The sequence below is a fragment of the Corythoichthys intestinalis genome, chromosome 14 (assembly GCF_030265065.1).
Source record: "Corythoichthys intestinalis isolate RoL2023-P3 chromosome 14, ASM3026506v1, whole genome shotgun sequence".
NCBI classification, from domain to species: domain Eukaryota; kingdom Metazoa; phylum Chordata; class Actinopteri; order Syngnathiformes; family Syngnathidae; genus Corythoichthys; species Corythoichthys intestinalis.
The window spans coordinates 38767703-38788278 of NC_080408.1; the positions used below are offsets into that span (position 1 = coordinate 38767703).

At 36.9% G+C, this 20576-nt stretch overlaps 2 protein-coding genes across 9 annotated transcripts in view; both read left to right on the forward strand.

The window, feature by feature from the left end:
- The window catches only part of st18 (ST18 C2H2C-type zinc finger transcription factor), a 118827-nt gene extending 116316 nt beyond the window's left edge, over positions 1–2511 (forward strand). For 5 of the 7 annotated variants that reach the window (XM_057856654.1, XM_057856659.1, XM_057856657.1 and 2 more), the window contains 3 exons: positions 1071–1174; positions 1268–1414; positions 1545–2511. In XM_057856654.1, the coding sequence (XP_057712637.1) occupies positions 1071–1174; positions 1268–1414; positions 1545–1685 (392 nt within the window). In that variant the 3' untranslated portion in view covers positions 1686–2511. The remainder of the gene's footprint in view (positions 1–1070; positions 1175–1267; positions 1415–1544) is intronic. The other 2 variants (XM_057856656.1, XM_057856658.1) reach the window with 1 other exon arrangement.
- Positions 1–20576, forward strand: part of pcmtd1 (protein-L-isoaspartate (D-aspartate) O-methyltransferase domain containing 1) — a 128780-nt gene that overhangs the window by 86857 nt on the left and 21347 nt on the right. The window contains exon 1 of one of the 2 annotated variants that reach the window (XM_057856663.1): positions 12319–12668. The exons of the other annotated variant lie outside the window; for it this stretch is intronic. The gene's annotated coding sequence lies outside the window, so the exon portion shown is untranslated. Of the gene's footprint in view, positions 1–12318; positions 12669–20576 lie in introns of those variants that run through there. 2 annotated transcript variants of the gene reach the window in all.

Sequence of the window (20576 nt, forward strand, 5' to 3'; positions counted from 1 at the left end):
AGCCATAAAATGCCCAACGAAGAGGAAAAAAACATATAAGTCGCACTGGAGTATAAGTCGCATTTTTTGGGGAAATTTAATTGATAAAATCCAATACATAGAACAGATGTCATCTTGAAAGGCAATTTAAAATAAAAATACAATAGAAAACAACATGCTGAATAAGTGTACAGTATTATGTTACATGATGTACAACAAAATGCGAACGTGGCTGGTATGTTAATGTAACATAGCTATTAAGAGTTATTCAGATAACTGTAGCATAAAGAACATGCTAACAAGTTTACCAAACCATCAGTGTCACTCCAAAACACCAAAATAACATTTGAAATGATATAATAATGTGTTAATAATTTAACACATAAGTCGCTCCAGAGTATTAAGTCGCACCCCCAGCCAAACTATGAAAAAAACTGCGACTTATAGTCCGAAAAAGACGGTACTCACTTCTGAAAAAAATAATGCCGTTAGTAACGCCTTAATACTCTCACGCTGTTATTAACAACACTAGGTATTTTACAGTATCATTGTAACAACAGTTCATGTAGATAACTTTGTGCTGACAAAAAAAAATCTGACAAATTTGTAAGCAGTTTCTCACAATGTTGCTCATTACTTGAGTATTCTTAGCATCAAATATTAAATACTTTTTTACTTGTACTTGAGTAAATTGTTTGGAAGACTGCTTTTACTTTTACTTGAGTAGCATTATTTTGAAGTAACGCTACTCTTACTTGAGTACAATTGTTGGCTACTCTACCCACCTCTGTCGTTACGGACGATAGGGGTGAAAGCCATCAAATTGCACATGAGAGGAGGAAAACACCAGTCGTCTGTGGCAGCAGTTCTTTTTTTACAGTGAAATAAAAAAAATTTAAAAAAAAAAAATCTTAATCGGAAATTGTCGCAACATGTTTTATCCTAAATTATATTTTTAAGATCTTAAAAATGTCTTAAAAATCATTAAATTTGACTTTTAAAATGATGCAAGGACCCTGTATCCATTGGTCCTCAGATGAAACTACAGCTTATCTTTTCCTATATGAAAATGTACAACTTTTGTTATGTAGGCATTGAAAAAAAAGAGGGTGGTCAACACTTGGATCACGACATCGAGGAACTGAACGAATCCAACATGCAAATGGAGGCGGACATGAAACAGCTGCAAACGCAGGTAAGCATCGACTCCTTCTCTTAGGATGGTAAACATGATGGCACTGTCAGTCTTTCTAACTTTACTGTCGTGCTGTCTTTTTGTACCTGAAAGCAGATCTCATCGATGGAGTGCAACCTGAAGAGCATCGAGGAGGAGAACAAGATGATGGAGCAACACAATGACGGCCTCCTGAAGGAGCTGGCTCGCCTCAGCCAAGCGCTTATCAGCAGCCTCACTGACATCCAGCTGCCTCAAATGGTACAACACACACACACACACACACACACACACACACACACACACACACACACACACACACACACACACACACACATTATTGCAACACCTGTGCATTGCATTTAAATACTAACTGCTGTTTTTCTGGCAGGGGCCCATCAGTGAGCACAACTTCGAAGCCTACGTGAACACGCTGACGGACATGTATAACAAGTCGCAGCGCGAGTACTCGCCCGAGTGCAAGGCCCTGCTGGATAACATCAAGAAGGCCATCAAAGGTATCCACGTTTGAGATTTTTTGGGCGAGTCATCGACGTCAAAGGCCGCATTGAGAGACGGCTGCATTTGTACTGCTTTTTACTTTTGTTTTTTTCATCCTGCTGAGATTTCCACTTCTCTTGCACTTCTTTTTCTTTCGATGATGGCTATTTATGATGATTATTATTGATATTCTATTTGTCCATCACTGTATTTATTATTATTAATATCATTTAATTCATGTGTATTTATTTTTAGAGTTGTAAATGGATGAGAAGTCAAAAAAAAAAATACATTCCAATTTTGTGGCACAATTGTATTACAGTTAGCTCTCCTTAAAAAAAAGTACTAGTACACCAAAAGTGATCCTATTTTTATGAAGCTTTTGCTTTCTTTATCGGAATGTGAATGTATGCTAGATAAGGTTACATGTGAAAACAATGCAATGCCACTGTACTGTACCGTTCTTTTCTTTTTTTTCCTTTAATTTAGACAGCAAAATACATGACAAAAATCCACTTTTTTCCATTATCATCAAATATAGTTATAAAACTGCCTTCTGTGCGCACACACACACGTGAGGTGTGCATGTCGTATGTGCCTAAATGTATATGGATCCGTTTCAAACATTAAAGAAACAACTACAACTATGTTTTGTTTGTGCTAGGGCAGTATTACGTGAATGGCGTCTCATTTATTTACATGATACTTTTCATAATAGGAGGACAGACATGTTCCTGATGACTGTTTCTGTATCTCAGTAGCTGATTACAAGATGGACACTGACGATTATTTATTATTTGATCTTTTTTGCAAGCATTGTGAGGTAAAAAAAACACAAAAAAAACCAAAAAAAACAATCACAAATGGACTTCTATTCATCTTTGAAAGTGCTTTTAAAAGCCTTAACTCTTTACTTCAACATTTGGTATATTCTTGTATCGCTTGGGGCAGGTCTAAATGGTAGCTCCTTTTAAAAAATGGAATTTATGTTTTTGTTTTATCACCATGAAAAAAATTGTAGAAATACAGTATGAAATCACTTTGTTGCACTTTTGTAATAGGATGTGATTACTAAAATGGGGGCCATACTATCCTTGATTTAAGTTCAATCCTACAAATGCTTATGATACTGTATATCATAATTTTGTATTTTGGCACTTGGAGAAAATTCTAAAAATTGAAAAAGTTCCTTGGCCCTCTTTTAAATCTTATATGATTACATCCAATCCCCCACCAAAACACCAATGCACATTTAATTTCTGTCAACATGTAGCTAAGCATTTTTATTTTTGCCATGGAAAGAAAATGACAGCAGCGAGAGCCAAATTATCCCTGTGCCACTCATATTCTATCCAAATATCTTTTAAAAATAATTCTACAAAATTTGAATCCCTAAATCTAATCCTTTATTTATATTTTCTTATATTTAAATCCTACCACAAGCATTGTTTGCTCAGGAAGTTCTGTGAAATATATTTATTTATCCCCCAACAATCTTCCTGTTAGTATTTGATGTTTTGTAATGTGAAACGCTTCTTTTCGTGGAACGATTATTATTAGTATGACATGAGATTGTGTTGTTTTATTTTTGTTTGTTTGTTTGTTTTCAATTTTCTTATTGGACATGATGATGTAATGGTTTTAATTTCCCGTTGGAGTAGTTTGTACATTCAAACTTACTTTTACGATTTCATAATTTACACACAAAAAAGATATGCGCTGTGTTGTACAGTTTGTGTATGGTAGAAATAAACTTTTCAAACAGTTTGTTTTTCACTGGTGTGCTTTTGTTTCTTTGACAACTGCTTCATGTAACCGTGTGTATCTTAAGTAGCTGAACTATATATCTTATAATACATAAGTACAAGCAAAATTGAGAAAATTCTTCATAATAAGTGTTAAAAAACATACATATGTTCATTCCGATATATGTAATGTACAATGTTACACAATTTAGATATCTCCCTACCAATTGTTGAAATTTAAACTCTGTAGAGGACACTGTAAAAACAATACCTCCTGGCAGCTACGTACATACTACTACAATCAATTTAACCCCTTTTGTTTTTTATAGAGGGCATTTGGAGCTTTCCAATGATACTGAACGTGAAGGGCTCTGTTCCCTTTGAATGCATCATCAAAAGAAAATGTTTTCCCTCTGTACATGCAGGTAGTCAAAATACATAACATTTTCACTATTCACTGAATCAGCATTGCAAGCGTCAAGTGTGCAATTGCGTGTGTCGGAGGATCACCGAAGACAACATTAATATTTAGAACAAAAGATAGATATGGAAATATGGCATAGGAGGTGAAGCATATAATATGTGCCAGTTCAACAACATAAATTCAAAACAATTCACGATCACTCAAGGGCAGTGGTGGAATGTATCGAAGTAAAAGTACTTCATTACTATACTCAAGTAAGTGTTTTTGTGTATCTGTACTTATGAAATATGAAGTCGTACCTTTGACTTTTACTTCACTACATTTTACATCTGTACATACCTGTCAAGTTGTACGGTTTCGGCGTAATTTGTACAAGTGAGCACTGATTTTTAAATGTGTACGCCGTATGTTCAAAATCTGTACGTTTTTCGTGCCTTACGTTTTTTGTCTCCGGATTTTGTCGCCGTTTCGACAACGAGACACTGTGCGTTACTATGCGTTACTACCTTGGTTGAATGACGCGAGAAAAGTCAGAGACACAGAGAGAGAAGAGCGGGAGTGGGAAGGAGGGAAGAGTGTTGTGACGCTGTAGCAAACGCTACAATCTACGCCCACCTGATGCTACACTAGATATCACATGCATATAGAACTGGATGCGAAATGACAGACTTGGCGGCGTTAGTAAACAGCCGCCATCTTAAAGCAGTAGATTTCTCAGAAAGGCTCTGTTGTAGTGAACCTTCCTAGCGAACCTAAGTAACTTTTTATCTAAAATACTCTTAAATCGGCAAAATCTTGACTCAAATTTATCTTTAAATGATGACACAGTTTTAAAACTTTCACATGTCGAAAGTAGACAGAAGGGAACAAATGCAAAAACGGGAGCAATTTAAACAATTTTAGCGGTTGATTCAGAACATTAAATGACTTCAAAACATAGCAAATGTTACTATGTTTTTTTTTGTTTTTTGGGGGGGGGGAAATGAAAAAAAAAATATGAAAGGTAACACCAGTTACTTTGCCAAGTAACTAATTACTCTTACATTCAGGTAACTGAGTTACTAACTCAATTACTTTTTGGGAGAAGTAATTTGTAACTGTAATTAATTACTTTTTTAAAGAAAGGTTAACAACACTGCTCATAAAGATGAAGTCTGCAGAATGAGAAGTGACGAAAGCGGAGATTTTATTCTGCCAATTTGTTGCCTAACACAATTTGCCGGCAACTATTGCTGATCATTTCTCAGAATTAGCAAAAGAAGTGTTCCCTTCAACAAAAGTCACTGTTAAATTTTAGTAATCATGATGTAGCTGAAGATATTGATTGTTCTTTGATTGCGCCAGGTTATATGTAACAATATTACCAATAAATTCATATTATTTTAAAAATTGAGTTTTATTTTTCTTTCATATTGCACGCTATATAAAACGTAAGATTTGTCACCGATTTGTAAGAGCATACGTCACTATTAGTAAAACTGCCAACATCCTCGGGTTGACAGTCGTGTCTGTAGCCGTACTTTTTACTCCATTATTTTTCAAATTATCGCCTGTGTTACACGTTACTTCTGTTTTTTTTTGTCCTCATTGTAAATTAATAGTTTTGTTTTCATGCACCCGGCACAATCAATAAGCCCAGTGCAACTATATTGAGCACTAGAGGCAGCAACACGAGTACAAGTAAGATAAGGCAGGTGAACAATATATTGACCAAAAAGACAACAGTAAGTGCAGCGCTCCTTCAGATGGGTGCTGCACACTCTTGCGCAATAGGTGGTGAGTATGCACCTGATAGTTGCTTGCAGTTATCCATTAAGTTGAGTTATTGAGTTTTTTTTTTTAAGCTTGTTAAGATTCTGTTAACAGTGCAGTATATGTTATTGCTTGTTTTTTCCATTCTGCATAGTTTTAAATCAATTTGAGCAGTCAAGGAATTTTCTCCTCCTTTCTTTGAATATTGGCTCAGAATTCTGTGCACTGTATATGTGTGTGTTTAATATATTTTGTCATCAAGAGAAAACCCAGATAGCAGACCGACGTTGAAAAGATGTTGGATCAACATTCCGCTGTCGATATTATATCGTTGAATCAACGTCACTTTCACACCCTCAATTAATGTTGTTTCAACGTTGAAATCCTTACAAAACCTAAACAACATTTCGATTATTAATAATATTGGGAAAACGCTGAATCAATGTTATTTTTTCAGCCAAAACGCCCGCTCATCCATAATTCAATGATTTTTCAATCATATTTCCCGGTTAATCATGAATCAACTATTTGTCAACATTAGTTCATCAACTATAAAACAATGTTAACCACACCATCGCCTGACATACCATAAAACAACGTTGTTTCAACGTCACTTGACGTTGAAAATTTCGATGTCAACCATACTGATGATTTTGATGGAAAATCAACGTTTATTCAATGTCGGACTACTATCTGGGAACACTTTTACTTTTTACTTGTAGAGTAAATTTTAAAGCAAGCACTTTTGTACTTTTACTTGAGTACATTTTTTTCATAGATAGAGTACTAATACTTTTAAGTTTTTTCCCCTCTGCATCTGTACTTAAGTAAGTAAAAAAAAAAAAAAAAAAAAAAAGGGAGTACTTCATCCACCACTGCTCAAAGGGGTTCCTCACGGGTCTGTGCTAGGCCCGAAACTATTAAACTATTCATAATGTCTATAAATGATATCTTTCTTGTTCTCAAAATTAGCGAAAATTGTTATATTTGTCAATGACGCAACGCACTACTGCTCAAAAGAAAATCTGAAACGGCTTCTGACTACTCTAGAAAGAGTACTGAAAATATTAGAAATTGCTTTGAAATTAATTATCCCGAAACTTAAACAGTTTTTTAAAAATTCTTCTCTGCACCAGACATACCAAACACGAAGACAACATTTTGATAAACTCACTATAGTAAATAGAAAGAGTGCATGAAAATAAATTTTGTGGAGTATTAATTGAAGAAAAAACATATTATAACGTCTAAAGGAGTATGTGAAAAATCATAGGGATCCTCCACAAACCTAAAGCTGTCTTGAATAAAAAGTTGTTATACACATTATGTTGTTCATTGTTGCTACCATACTTGACTTATTTTGTTGAAATATATGGAAATACCTGAGAAACAAATGCTCACTATGTGTTCGAATTACAAAAAAGTGCAACTTTGAACTTTCATACTGACATACTGACTTAACATCATTCTGAACCAACAAATTCACTATTTGTCAAATTATGTAATTCTAGAACTAAAAGTGTCTCCAAAAATAAATATATAAAATTACAAAACAAGATCAAATACAGTAAGTATTCAGCAAAGGTGTGTGTAGGTAAGAGGTATTCATTTGTGGAACAATTTTAGAATTCTTTAAGATTATGAATCGCTTGCCTGTTCAAAAAACAGGTTTAAAATTCAACTGTATTTAAATGTATATAAATCAGCTATAAGTTAAAAAAATGCTGCAATGATGTAACATTTGGTATGCATTACTTCGAGCATAATGAGAATTTAATTGTGACCATTATTATGTATTACCATATATAAATTTGCACGACTGCTTGCTTATGATCTGTAAGTAAAGTTATGTGTAGGCTTACACATAAAAAATAAAGGGGTAGGACTAATAACTTGGCTTCGCATTTAAAAATCACAATTTAAAACAGTTGTTTTCATCAAGGGCATCAACTGCTTCAACAACCACAGTGACTGCTGCCGCTTCGTCATCGCTTGTGCGTTCCCTTGTGTGTTAGCAGTCTCTAGCGGTCATTAATTGTAATTACAATATAAAGTGTGGCGGAATACTGTACATTATGAGGAATTTGTGTCACTGTACGGCGAAGATACGACAAAAATAAGGGTAAATATTTATTAAGTTTACCCAAGTTTGTATTTTCAAAAATAAATTCAAAATGAAATAATACAACATTGACGCAAAGAGCACACAAAAGTACCATTACTCTCATAATATTGATGTAATAAACATTTAAATAGCGAAGAAAAGTGACCATTCATTCATTCATCCGGTTATCTCGGTGGTCAGCAACCCGCGGCTCTAGAGTCACATGCAGCTCTTTAGCGCTGCCCAAGTGGCTCCCTGGAGCTTTTTCAAAAATGTTTGAAAATGGAAAAAGATGTTTTATTATGGTTTTTGTCAGACAAACATGACACAAACATTCTTCTAATTCATTAATATTGTAATGAAATTAAACTGCATCGTACAACATAGTCACATGGTGCATCATTCTCTAAAGGATGCACGGCAGGGAAAATAAATTTTTACTGTATTTTCCGCACTATAAGGCGCATCAGAGTATAAGGCGCACCTTCAATGAATGACCTATTTTAAAACAGTTTTCATGTATAGGGCGCACTGCATTATAAGGCGCAGTAGTAGTACTATAGCCTGGAACTCCAGGCTCACTGCTGTTCCAGCTATAGAGTCTGGCGACTAGTCCGTGGATAAAAATCCCAGGGTGAAGCAAGCCACAGCAAACAGACAGCGGAGTGGACCAATCAGCGACGGGCAGACGTGACGTTGGTGAAGCGACAAGAAACTCTAGCGCGACGACCTAACATATGAGGAGAGCGGAGAAGGGAAAAGTTTATTCAACATGGCTAGCGCGAGACTGACTGTTAGTTTTAGCGACTCAAGAATGGAAGGTAAACAGATTCAGAACACTGACTTCGCCTTTCCATCATGATTCAAAACAATTCTTAAAAAAATATTGAGCATTAATATTACAGCATACTACGACAGTATATATAATAGTAGAAATAATAATTATTCATTGCCAATCAGATTTTTCATCAAGGGTGTCATTTTAAAGCTATTCTTAGTGTAGAATCTGAATTCTGAAGTATGTGGGATTAACTCCAGAATTCGTTATTTATACGACGAACATGAAGTGCTTTTATTTTGAAATTTTTGCCAGAAGTATGTTCCTAAACCGCTAACCGTAAGCGTTACACTCCGCAAAAAAAGCTCTTTTTGTCATTGCATGTAGTGTCAGTAATCAATTTTTTCTTTTTTTCATTTACAAATGCTGTTAACCAGCAATTTTTCATTTTTGAAGTGTCACCTTTTAACCGCAAGTTTGTGTTTTGGAGAAGACTGCCAATGTTTTATTGCAGGCTAAAGTAGGTAGTTTTTTCCCCCCATTAGCCTCAATGTAGCAATGCTAACGTTTACAGTGTTTAATATAGATGTGTTTCCTTATTTTGTATGTCTAAACTTTAATTGTACAGCGTGTTGATGACCAATAAACATCTGTGAAAGGAACCGTTGTCTCATATGCCATCAGCACGCACCTACAAATGTATGTACAAATGCGCGCGCGGCGATAAAACTCAGAGTGAAAATTACCGCCCTCATTTTTATTTACCGTGCGATAAATGGACTCATTGCATATTGCGACAGGCTTAGCAACTCCAATAAAACATGTCGTTAGTTAGTTAGATGGACTTACGACCTGCTTGTAATTGTCTCCTGTCGTCTTCCAAAATTACAACTGGGTGACGGCGCTTTACGTGGTCATTAACGGCCAACGTGCAGCCAAGCTTGGTTCGAAGAGACAGGACACATCAGTGTACCCTCCTTTGTTTCATTGAAATAAGTCAATGTTTTGGCCACTCTGGTGCGCTTTTTTGGCTTTGTACCGCTTTCCTCGCTTGCATACCAAGCGTCCGACATAAAAAAAAAAATCCCGCCTTTTACAAAAATTGTACACGGATCTACACAATTCACGTAGGTCACCTTTTTTGACTTCAATACGGCAAATTTCGCTGAAAGGTGAGAGATATTCATGCCTGTGCGCACTAAAGGCTTTTGAGAAAGTTGAAGGCATTCAAGTGCGCCTTATAGTGCGGAAAATACGGTAATCATGAAGAACGTACCCAACTTAGCCATTTTAGTAGTAGGCTAAAATAGCTAAGATAGATACATACATCATGTGTTACCATCATTATAACGTTTATATGAGGCTTCCAATTTTTAACGGCTCCAGACATATTTGTTTTTTTGGTCCAATATGGCTCTTTCAACATTTTGGGTTGCCGACCCCTGGGTTATCCTCACGAGGATCGCGGGGGCTCTCGAGCCTAACCTAGCTAACGATGGGCAGTAAGTGGGGTACACCCTGAATTGGCTGTCAGGGTCAAAGGAAAAAACAACTAATCACGCACAACAAAAGTGAAATATAATAATATAATGCAATAAAAGTAAGATTAGAGGTATATCATGAGTTCTGTATGTACACTATGAGACAAATCTAGTTTTGTATGAATACTTGCAACAACGTGTATGAATCAAATGCAGTTTTCTGAACTTAACCCACACAATCTGTGTCTGTTTTAATCAAACACGATATGTAAACATCAAAGTGCAGGGTGAAAAATTCATGTGTACCTTTGAACTTCATAAGGGCTTGAGCCTCCTTTGACAGCAATCACTGCCAAGAAACGATTCCTGTACTTGCAGATAAGACCCGAAAAACAGTCGTAATTTTGGCTCAATCCTTTTTACAAAACTGCTTCGCATCAACAATATTCTTAGAATTTCAGGTTTGACACGGGCTTCAAGTAATGCATTTCAGATCTGACTTGGCTACTCCTAGAGGAATATTTTGTTCTGCCGAAGCCCTTTACTAGTCATTTTACTTCTGTCCCTTTTGGCGTTATCACTATCTTCCATTAAGCTTTAATCGGCAGACAGTTTGAGCTTAGGTTCAGCTGGAAAATGTCTTATTTCAAATTGGGAATTAATTCTAATACTGGCATAGTGTTTATGCCTTGAGTTAGGTTGTTTTGGGTCATTGTCCTGCTGGAAGACCCATGACCTCTGAGGGGACCGTGTTCTTTTCTTTGAAGGCTTTGTTTTTTTCCCCTAGGAACACTATGTTGATTCCTTTTCCCAAAAAGCTCTACTTTTGTCTCATCTGACCAGAGAGCATTCTTCCAAAACGTTTTTGGCTTTACCAGGTATGTTTTGGCAAACTCCAGTCTGGGTTTTTTATGTCTCTGGGTCAGAAGTGGGCTCATCCTGGGTATCCTACCATAGAGTCCCTTTTCATCCAGACGCCGACGGATAGTACGGGTTGACACTGTTGTACCCTCGGACTGCAGGACAGTTTGAACTTGTTTGGATGTTAGTCGAGGTTCTTTATCCACCATCTGCACAATATTTCGTTGAAATCTCTCATCATTTTTTCTTTTACGTCCACATTTAGGGAGGTTAGCCACAGTGCCATGGGCTTTACACTTATTGATGACTCTGTGCACAGTAGACACAGGAACATTCAGGTCTTGCGATTGCCCATGCTTCCTCACAATTTTGCTTCTCAAGTCCTCACACAGTTCTTTGGTCTTCTTTCTTTTCTCCATGCTCAATGTGGTACACACAAGGACACAGGACAGAGGTTCAGTCAACTTTAATCCATTTTAACTGGCTGCAAGTGTGATTTAGTTGTTGCCACGACCTGTTGTGTGCCACAAGTAAGTAACATGTGCTGTTAATTACACAAATTAGAGAAGCATCACATGATTTTTCAAAGGGTGCCAATACTTTTGTCCGGCCCATTTTTGGAGTTTTGTGTAAAATGATAATGATTAAAAAAAAAAAAAAAATTCCCATTCTCTTTTGTGTTTTTTCATTGCAACCAAAATAAAAGAAGATATTATTACCAAAGCATTTGTAATTGCAATCATTTTCTGAGAGAAATTGAGCATTATCTGACAGAATTGCAGGGGTGCTAATACTTTTGGCCAGCAGTGTAAGTAATTCAACAATACAGTAAAGTATCAGTATCAGTCATCTGCTGATGGTGTCACTTGTTTCACAAATGCCACATATCATCCTCCTGGTCATATTAGAAGTTCTTGTGCATGTGTGGGGAAATATGATGCGCTCTGAGTGTTCTGAACTCCTACATTCCCTCTAGCAGAAAACACTGCCCACAGGAGGATGTGGCCAAGTAGTGCACACAATTTTCCATCAACTGTCATAATTTCCACCTTCTAATTGAAGCTCATAACTCATTTAAAACCATAAACAGCACTTAAATGAATCCTAAATTGCAACCTATTTGATTCTGCATCGTAATGTGATTTGTGGTCATGAAGAAAATCATTGTTAGGCATTTAAGACGCCAAATGAGAGAAAGTAAACAAATCATTCACCTTAATAGGACGCCAATAAGTAGATGCAGTTTGCACACAAAGCACATAAAGTGTTACAAATGATGACATCGTGCCATCAAACAATAAATCCTGATAATTACCTATATGGGCTTTAAAGCCAACTTTGAGCTGCTTATACTTTATGTGGAATAAAAGGAATGGACGACAAGTAAAAGTGAAAAACTGGAGTTTCATCCAGCCTACTAAATCAAATTTAGATTACTATTATGATCGACTGACTGAGTGACTGGTTGATTGACAGCCAGACACACAGACAGGAAGATAGATAGACAGACAGACAGACATACAGACAGGACCATGCAAGGACGAATTTCACGGAAATATGGATTTATAAGTTGTTCAACCGACGGATAAAATGATAAACATAATGTAAATTCCAAGAGCGCTTTCCTCTGTGTGGACGCGTCGTAACCACGTGACGTGTTGTGTTTACATCCTCTCCTCTCAACTGTTCTTTCCAGCACTCCGAAAAAAACCACTCGCTCCTTTCAACTTTCTATCCTCCGCAGCCCGCTTTCAATAACCACAAAATAAGAACTCTTAACATAAGCTCTAAATGTTTCCTTGTGCCTCCATGAACCGCCGCATTGCGCCCGGATCGACGAGCAGTAACTAAATGCGACACGACATCGTTGTGAGTATTGTTCCATTTGTTTACACGCTAACAGGTTTTCCGCGTTCAAGTACAAAGTTTGGTTAGCTCATTTCCGTCTATTCTGGTTAATATATGTGTTATTTATGGGTGTAAAGTCAAGTCAAAAGGGAGGTAGGGGTAGCCATCCTCTAAAGCTGCTTTGTGTGTTTTTGTGATGGCGCACTCAGGCCATCTTTGCTAACGTTAGCAAGCTTGCTACTTCATAATTATCATTGCATTGAATTGCAGGTTAGCCGATACTTTGGCCATTTTAAATGTCACGACTTCCTTGTTCTGTTGTAAACTAAACCCATTAGCTATGTCATAACGCGCTTTATTGTTATTGAAAATAATACTTTTAAATGCTTCAGGGTTGACACTAAAAACTCTTTCTTTACCAACCGGTTGACCTAGTCAGTTGCTGCTTTAAAAGATTTGGGTTAATCGCATTGCAGAGAACTGGCAGTTATTGCTGCGTTTGTGCTCAAACTGAGAACAAAAGCCACATCTAAATGCTAGGCACCCGTCGCTTTTTGTGTCAGTTTTTGCAACCAACGCTTGGCTCGCCATCACGTCACGCAGATGTGGTGGAGGAAACACAACAGTCGCGAATCCGTGATTAATAAGAGCTCTGTGGTCGACATGGTGCGAAGTCGCCGATGTTGTTTTGGCTTTGTCGTCGCACGCTGTTTGGAACAAAGTGTCGCGCGATCCGATTGGGCGAGAGTGGTTGTCTCCGTGGCAACTACACTACGTGACTAATCCACATGCTGATTGGCTGGTGCAGTTGTCAGTCAAATGGAACCCGGAACAGTGAGAACTACTAAGGCTAAGGTTAAAAGGAAAACGTTAATGAGCATAATTCAGAATCAGAACGTCTGCATACTTTCTAAGCTATGAAAAACACACAAAAATACAAAAAAATAAAATAAATAAAATATTTTGGAAATATAGTCTGAAATCTTACTGCTGCTCTGGCAATACCAAGTGATCAGTTATGAGCAACATGTTACTCAAACCTTAGACAAGTAAATTTAACCCTCTTGCAAATATTTATCTCTGCTAAGAAACCCCCCTGGGCCGCAAGTTGTTTAATTTTGCTCTACTGAAAATGGTTAGTTAAAGTAAAAAAGATGACTCTCAATGTTTCAAATCTAATGGGTTTCCGTGATGCTGGGCACTTATCGCGGTTGGAGTGATTTCCAGTAAATGGATTCCGGTGTTATCTAAGCAGCCGAAACTTTCAGTTTTGCTGAAAAAGGGGCCCTGGAACGTTGGACACCCGAGCATGTCAATTTTTCCTCGTTCCTAACAATCCAGGTCGCAAGGATACACATCTGGGGACACCTGCCCCAGTAGTAGAACTGTTTTTACCCGAGCAAATAAGGCATGAACCCATTAATAGCGGCACATTTTAAAGGTGCCAATTGAACTCAGCAGCATTTGACTTCTACTCGACTTGACTGTGACCTATTTTTTCCTTATCACGCATAGAAAACACTTTTGAAATTAGTCCCATTAACAGTTTGTCAATTGTCAATTTGTAGCTCTAATTGGGGACGCTGCGGTATGAAAATTTCCACGGTGACTGTCATTGACCCCAGCAAAGAATTCGTTAAAATCGGTCCTACGGTTTTATAGCAATCGGAATACATCGCTTTTGGGATTTTGTCGATTTTCTACACTATTGAAAGCTCTGCAGCCTTGGAACTTCTGAGAAACAATATTGGTGTCACTCTCTACAAGTGTCAGATTTGGTTAAAATGAGGCCATCCCTTCTACAACCTAATTTTTCGTTTGCCAATTTTCATGTTGTGATTTGTACTCAAGCAGACGCTTATAGTACAAATGTGTAAAATTCCAAGAAAATTGGTCGAACTGTTTCTGAGTCCATAGGGAACGAACACACACAGACAAAGTTCCGTTTAGATCGATGTCACTCATTTTTGGAAAGCCCCACTCTCTTGGAAGTGGGGAAAATTTGACAGCCCAAAAAGTACTAATCAAAGTTGAATTGATCCTGCCCTTTTTGGCGTGTGTGTGTGGTTTAGTTTTTCCTCCCTGAGCTTTGCAAAATGCTCTAATTCTACTAAGTTAGGAGGCGCTGTAGCTGCCAGCTGGGCACATACTATGAAGGCTGATGGGCTTTCCTGGCTCCGAGGAGCCAAGCAGCTCCGAGGCTCAGAAGGCGACCTCTAACCCTGTCTCCATGCAATCTGTAATGAGTGGACCACTGATTGGGTGCCAATGTGAAATACATTACTGCGACATACGTTTGAAGTGTTCATAGATCAATGTGTCAATGCATGTTCATGACAGGCAAGACAGCTAGTAGCGGCGATGGCTCAGCCCAGGGCTGAAGCTAATCATTTGGGGGGATATTTAATTATAGTTATATTTAATTAGTTATGTAACATAACGAAGATCAACACTTTTTGGGTCGATTGCAAAAATAGCAGTGTCAAGATACAAATTTTTATACGTGTAATTAAAATATAACAAAAAAAAACATTTTTAAGGCTATTTTACTCTATTGATAGATCTTACTGGCAATTAAGGGCACTTTCACACTCGCACAGTTTGGTCCGTTTTAAATGTACCAGAGTTCTTTTTCTCAGATAGTCTGCTTCGTTTTGTAAAAGTGAACGCGTACCCGAACTCTAGTTTGGTTGGTGCAATGTGAATGCAGAACTAGGGCTACAGCTATCGATTATTTTAGTAGTCGATTAATCGATGAACTAGTTAGTTCGAGTAATCGAATAAGGACCATCAAAAATTAAAATACCTGAGCTGAGCCTCAAACGGTATAAAAAAATAATAATAATAATAATTGAGGATCTATGTACAACAAAAGAACAATTGGCTTTTTTTAACAATGCTCTTAACAAATGGTCCAGACACATATTCCCACAAAAAATGGCTAAATATGCCTATAAACTAAATTTTGAATGCATAAAAAACATTAGCTCAAACAAAAACTTAGCTTACGTTGGTCTTAACAGGGAGCAGTTGGATTCAGCCATGGGAAATGAGGCAGACCAGAGGGCAGTGTATCCACCGTAATCAATAAAAACTAAATGCAAGCACTTTCAAAATAAACCATTACAACGCAACTTTAATTAAACGAATACTCGAAGCAATAAAATTTAATTCGAATATTTTTTTCTAATTGAATACTTGAGGTAATCGATTAATTTTTGCAGCACTATGCAGAACCTTTATAGCAAGTCGTTTGCAAGTGTCGTTGCGAGGTAACTCTTCAATCGGACCCTGGTCTTTCTGGTCTAATTTGAAAGAGCCCTAAAAAAAGGATCATGAATTAGTCATTATAGGGAACTGCAGGTACCGTTCTGACAACAGTCGAGAACCAATGATTTAGAACAGAGGGGCCCATTACGTCGATCGTGATTGACCAGTCGATCGCAATCGACCAGTCGATCGCAACGCTAGTGTGGGTAGCTTGCAGCATCAAAAAAAAATAAAAAAATAGATAGGTAGTTAATTATTTGTGTGAGCAACATATAAGGTTGTGCAGAACCTTCCTCTCCCGTGAGGTTGTCTGCTGAAAAGTAGCTCTTAGGGCTAAGAATACCGACATTTAGTCAACAAAACATTACAATAGTGAAAGAAAACAAAAACCTATTTGCTGAGGCAGCTGTCTTTATGGTAACTATGTTCCGTGACCAGCGGAAATGCTGATTTGTTACTAAATTGGCAACAAGAAAATCTAAAAACTAGAAACAAATAAGCGTAACTTGAGAAAATATTAACAAAATAATCTAAAATTGATCATATATATGCAAAGTGCATTGTATTTCTGTTGTGTGTTGACTAGGAGTTTGAATGGAAATTTAAATTTAGATTAGCATACTGGAGCACCGTCCTGCTTAATTGGCTGAGTTAAAGAGAAGGGCTCAAATGGTAATTAAAAAATCAACAAACAGGTCTGTACTGCTCTGAGGTTAATACACATGTAATTTGATCTCTGAAGGTTGTTCACAGTGGAAGAACACATAAAACAGCAAATACACTACATATTCAGCACCTTTTGGAACAGTAAGTTGCTTAATAAATGTCAATTTCGTTCATCTAGTGAATAAAAGAGTAATCCTTTCATGAGCAATTCACATTTGTTAATGTTTAGGCGATGAAGTGTGGAAATACTTTATATTCTATTTGGGGACTTTTATGAGTTTGGGGAGTCTTGTTTTAGGATGGCAATTAAAGGGATTTCCCTTTGTTTGTGTTTGTGTTTGATAGTTGTGTTGTTTCACGGAGGGCTCATTGTTTCCTACCATGTGAATTTTTACACCTCACTGGAAGCATGACAATCAGAGACAAGCTGTCTTTTGTCCTGTAAGCAGTGTTGTGATGCCATAAATCATGAAAAATGTCAAATAGGCCTGCACAATATATCGTTTGAATATCGCCATCGCGATGTGTGCATGCGCAATAGTCCTATTGCAGGATGTGTGATTGTTATTATTATTTTTTGAACATGTAAACTTTGTGTTTGCTTCATAAAAGCAGCAAGTGAGACATGGCTTCCTGTATCCCTTATGTATACAGCAAACTTCATCATTCACAGATAAACCCCCCTTAGCCTAGAACGGTATTTTATGAATACAATAATATATTGCGATTTTGCAATTTTTTTAACTTTAAGTTCTTGAATAAATGAATAATAAATACTGTAAGTACAATTAAAGTAAATTGAAGCACCTTCAATCTACAGTGCCGGCCAAACGTATTGACATCCCTGCAATTCTGTCAGATAATGCTCAATTTCTTCCAGAAAATGATTGCAATTACAAATGCTGTCCAGCCCATTTTGGGGGTTTTGTGTAAAATGATTATGATTTTTTTTTTTCTCCATTCGCTTTTGTGTTTTTTCATTGCAAGCGAAATAAATGAAGATATTACTACCAAAGCATTTGTAATTGCAATCATTTTCTGAGGGAAATTGAGCATTATCTGACAGAAATGCAGGGGTGCCAATACTTTTGGCCAGCACTGTATAATGCAACAATAAAAGAATTACAGAAACTTGGATAACATTTTTATAATGAAGGATGTTGTTTAAAGAATATAAAATAAAGAATAAATAATACAAGGATAAATGAGGAAAAACAAGAAAATAATCTAATGAAATACTAAATGCAATACACTTATACAAAAACATGGTGAGTCAATCAGTCTTCCCAAATAGCTAACTTAATAGCAAGCTATTCAAATCATCTAGTGAAAATTCTTCTAGTTTTAACAGTGTAATATACATCGCAAACCCCCAAAAAGTCACAATGTAAGTTTTTTCCAATATCGTTCAGCCCTAATGTCAACCACACAATGAAGGGAGAATGTGTTTATCGTAGTTTGTGTAACTTGAAATTATCAAGTCAGAATATAGACAATCTTTATTTACCAAAAATTGCAGCAAAGAGTTAAAAGTTCTATGATGAGCACATTTGTTTAAAATCTTTTTTTATTATTATGTTTTTTAAGCATAGCTCATTCAGCAGTGTAGTTGGAACAAGTGATGACCCGATACAGATTTTTTTTTTCCCGGTGCCGTTGTGATACTTCTATTTTTAAACAATTTTTAAAAAGGCAAAAAATAATGCTTTTATTATAATTGTATAATTGTATGTATATATATATATATATATGTTAGGGCTGTCAAAATTATCGCGTTAACGGGCGTTAATTAATTTTTAAATTAATCACGTTAAAATATTTGACGCAATTAACGCATGCACTGAATGAGCCGCTCTCGCATTGCCTCAAACAGATTTCAATGAGGCCGTTTATGGACATTAAGAGTGAAGAGAATGCCACCGGCCGCTTGGGGGCAGCGCAGCGCCGTTACATACTAATGTTATTCCTTCTAATAGTGGGAGAATTAGTAGTTATGAGACGTTTATGCTATCTCTTTGTGCTCCACACATATTTCGGTAAGTTTGCTTTCTTTTAGTGGCAATTATGTGTCGCTTGTTGTATTTTGGGTAAGATATGCTCAGAGATATATCTGTTATAAAGGCGAGTGGATACAGGCGTTCTTTGGGCTGCGCCGTTTATTGGCATACGCTTCTGCAACTCCTTCACAACAAACAGAAGTATCATTTAGTGAAAGCACAACAAAAATAATATTGCTATCTCTCAAAAAAAAAAAATAATGTTCACAAAAAGAAAAGCACTTCAGTCTGTAGTAATGAGGCCCCATTCTCACACAGCTAAACAATGCAAAGTGAACTGGCATTACTCAGAGTTTGGTCACTCAATTCTTATTATTGTTATTTTTATTCTTCTTAATATTATATTAACACTACTTTTGATTGAAAACTGTACAAATTTTATTAAAACAATAATATGAAGAGGGGTTTTAATATAAAATTACTATAACTTGTAACTATAACATTTATCTTTTATGAACTACAAGTCTTACTATCTGTGGATCACTTAAACAGAAAGAATGTTAATAATGCCATTTGTGGATTTATTGTAGTGATGCACGATAATGCATTTTTCAACCGATACCGATAACCGATAATTTCCTCCTCATTCCAACCGATAACCGATAATGTCAAGCTGATAATTCTATTAAAAGATTTATGTAAAATTTTAAAGTATACACAAAAGACAATATTACTGTGCAAAAATATAATTTATTGCTCTTTTTTTCAACATAAAGTATGAACAAGTCGTCAATTCAAACATATAAATAATGACAGATTGTCTGACATTGTGTAATGGTAAACCTTTGGCAACAATTACTTACAGAGTAAATACCTAAGTTGCACAAAAATGTGTTTAAAAGTAAGCCATTCCTAACATATATAGCATTAATCCGCTGCAAAACACAGCTCCTTAAAACTAGTCAGTTTTAAGTGTAAATCTATTAGCAATAAGTGAAATTATCTGCCATCGCTTCAAGTGTATTTCTCTCAGATTTCTTGGAAGAAAAATAGCTAGCTGAAAATAATCTTAACAGCCTTGTTTTAAGCAATACATTATTATACTTAATCCTAAAAAAAAAAAAAAAACTTGAAGAAGGAAAGATTTTGAATAATATTTGTGGCTACAGAATATTGATTTAAGAATTTGATTATCTACTGTGACTGTAATTGAGCAGAGAAATAAGTTAAATACTTTGAAAAGTGATTGCTAATGTTATATGCTTTGTTGCACACTGAGAAAATGATTACCTCAAAAGGGCGAGATGTCATGTACCCATTCTGCAGCGCTTTGTTTACATTTGCGGCTTTCACGACATTTGCGTTACAGCAGCACTATTTGGACGGAGTTGGAGCTCGCATCCGCGTGCATGTTGTTTTGAGCCTGAGTTTTATTAAGCCGAAAATAAAGGCAGCGTTACAAAGTCATCTGACCGCTCGTCATTTCACATTCTGAATGCATTATTGACTGGCTGACTTCGTTTTCTCCATGTTTAAATTATCTTATAACCACTGTGCCGTCATGATAAGCTTGCTTACCGGACATCACTTTTTCATGAAGAATGGTGGTCGTATAAACTACATTATTTCTTTTATCCAGGGCTTTGGTTCTCGGGTCATTAAGGTAAAAAAAAAAAAACTGTCCCGTCTCGGCGGTAGCGGCAGCTACATTCGTACCGGATAAGCCGCCCGCCCCGGACGGTTCGCCGCGGCGTATTCGGGTCCTGGCTCTGCTCGCACGCCGTGGGGGAACGCTCGAGAAACCGGGGTGTTCGCCGGAGGTCCAGAGGCCTGGGAACCGGGCTCGGCCCGCCCCGCCTACGGTGAGGCGGTGGCGGCCTGCCGGACTGGCCAGAGCGGCGGGCTCCGTCGGAAGACGGCTACTTGCCGACTATCGGTCTCCAATAGTGCCGGTGTTTAGCCTTAGATGCGAATTTACCACCCGCCTTGGGCTGCA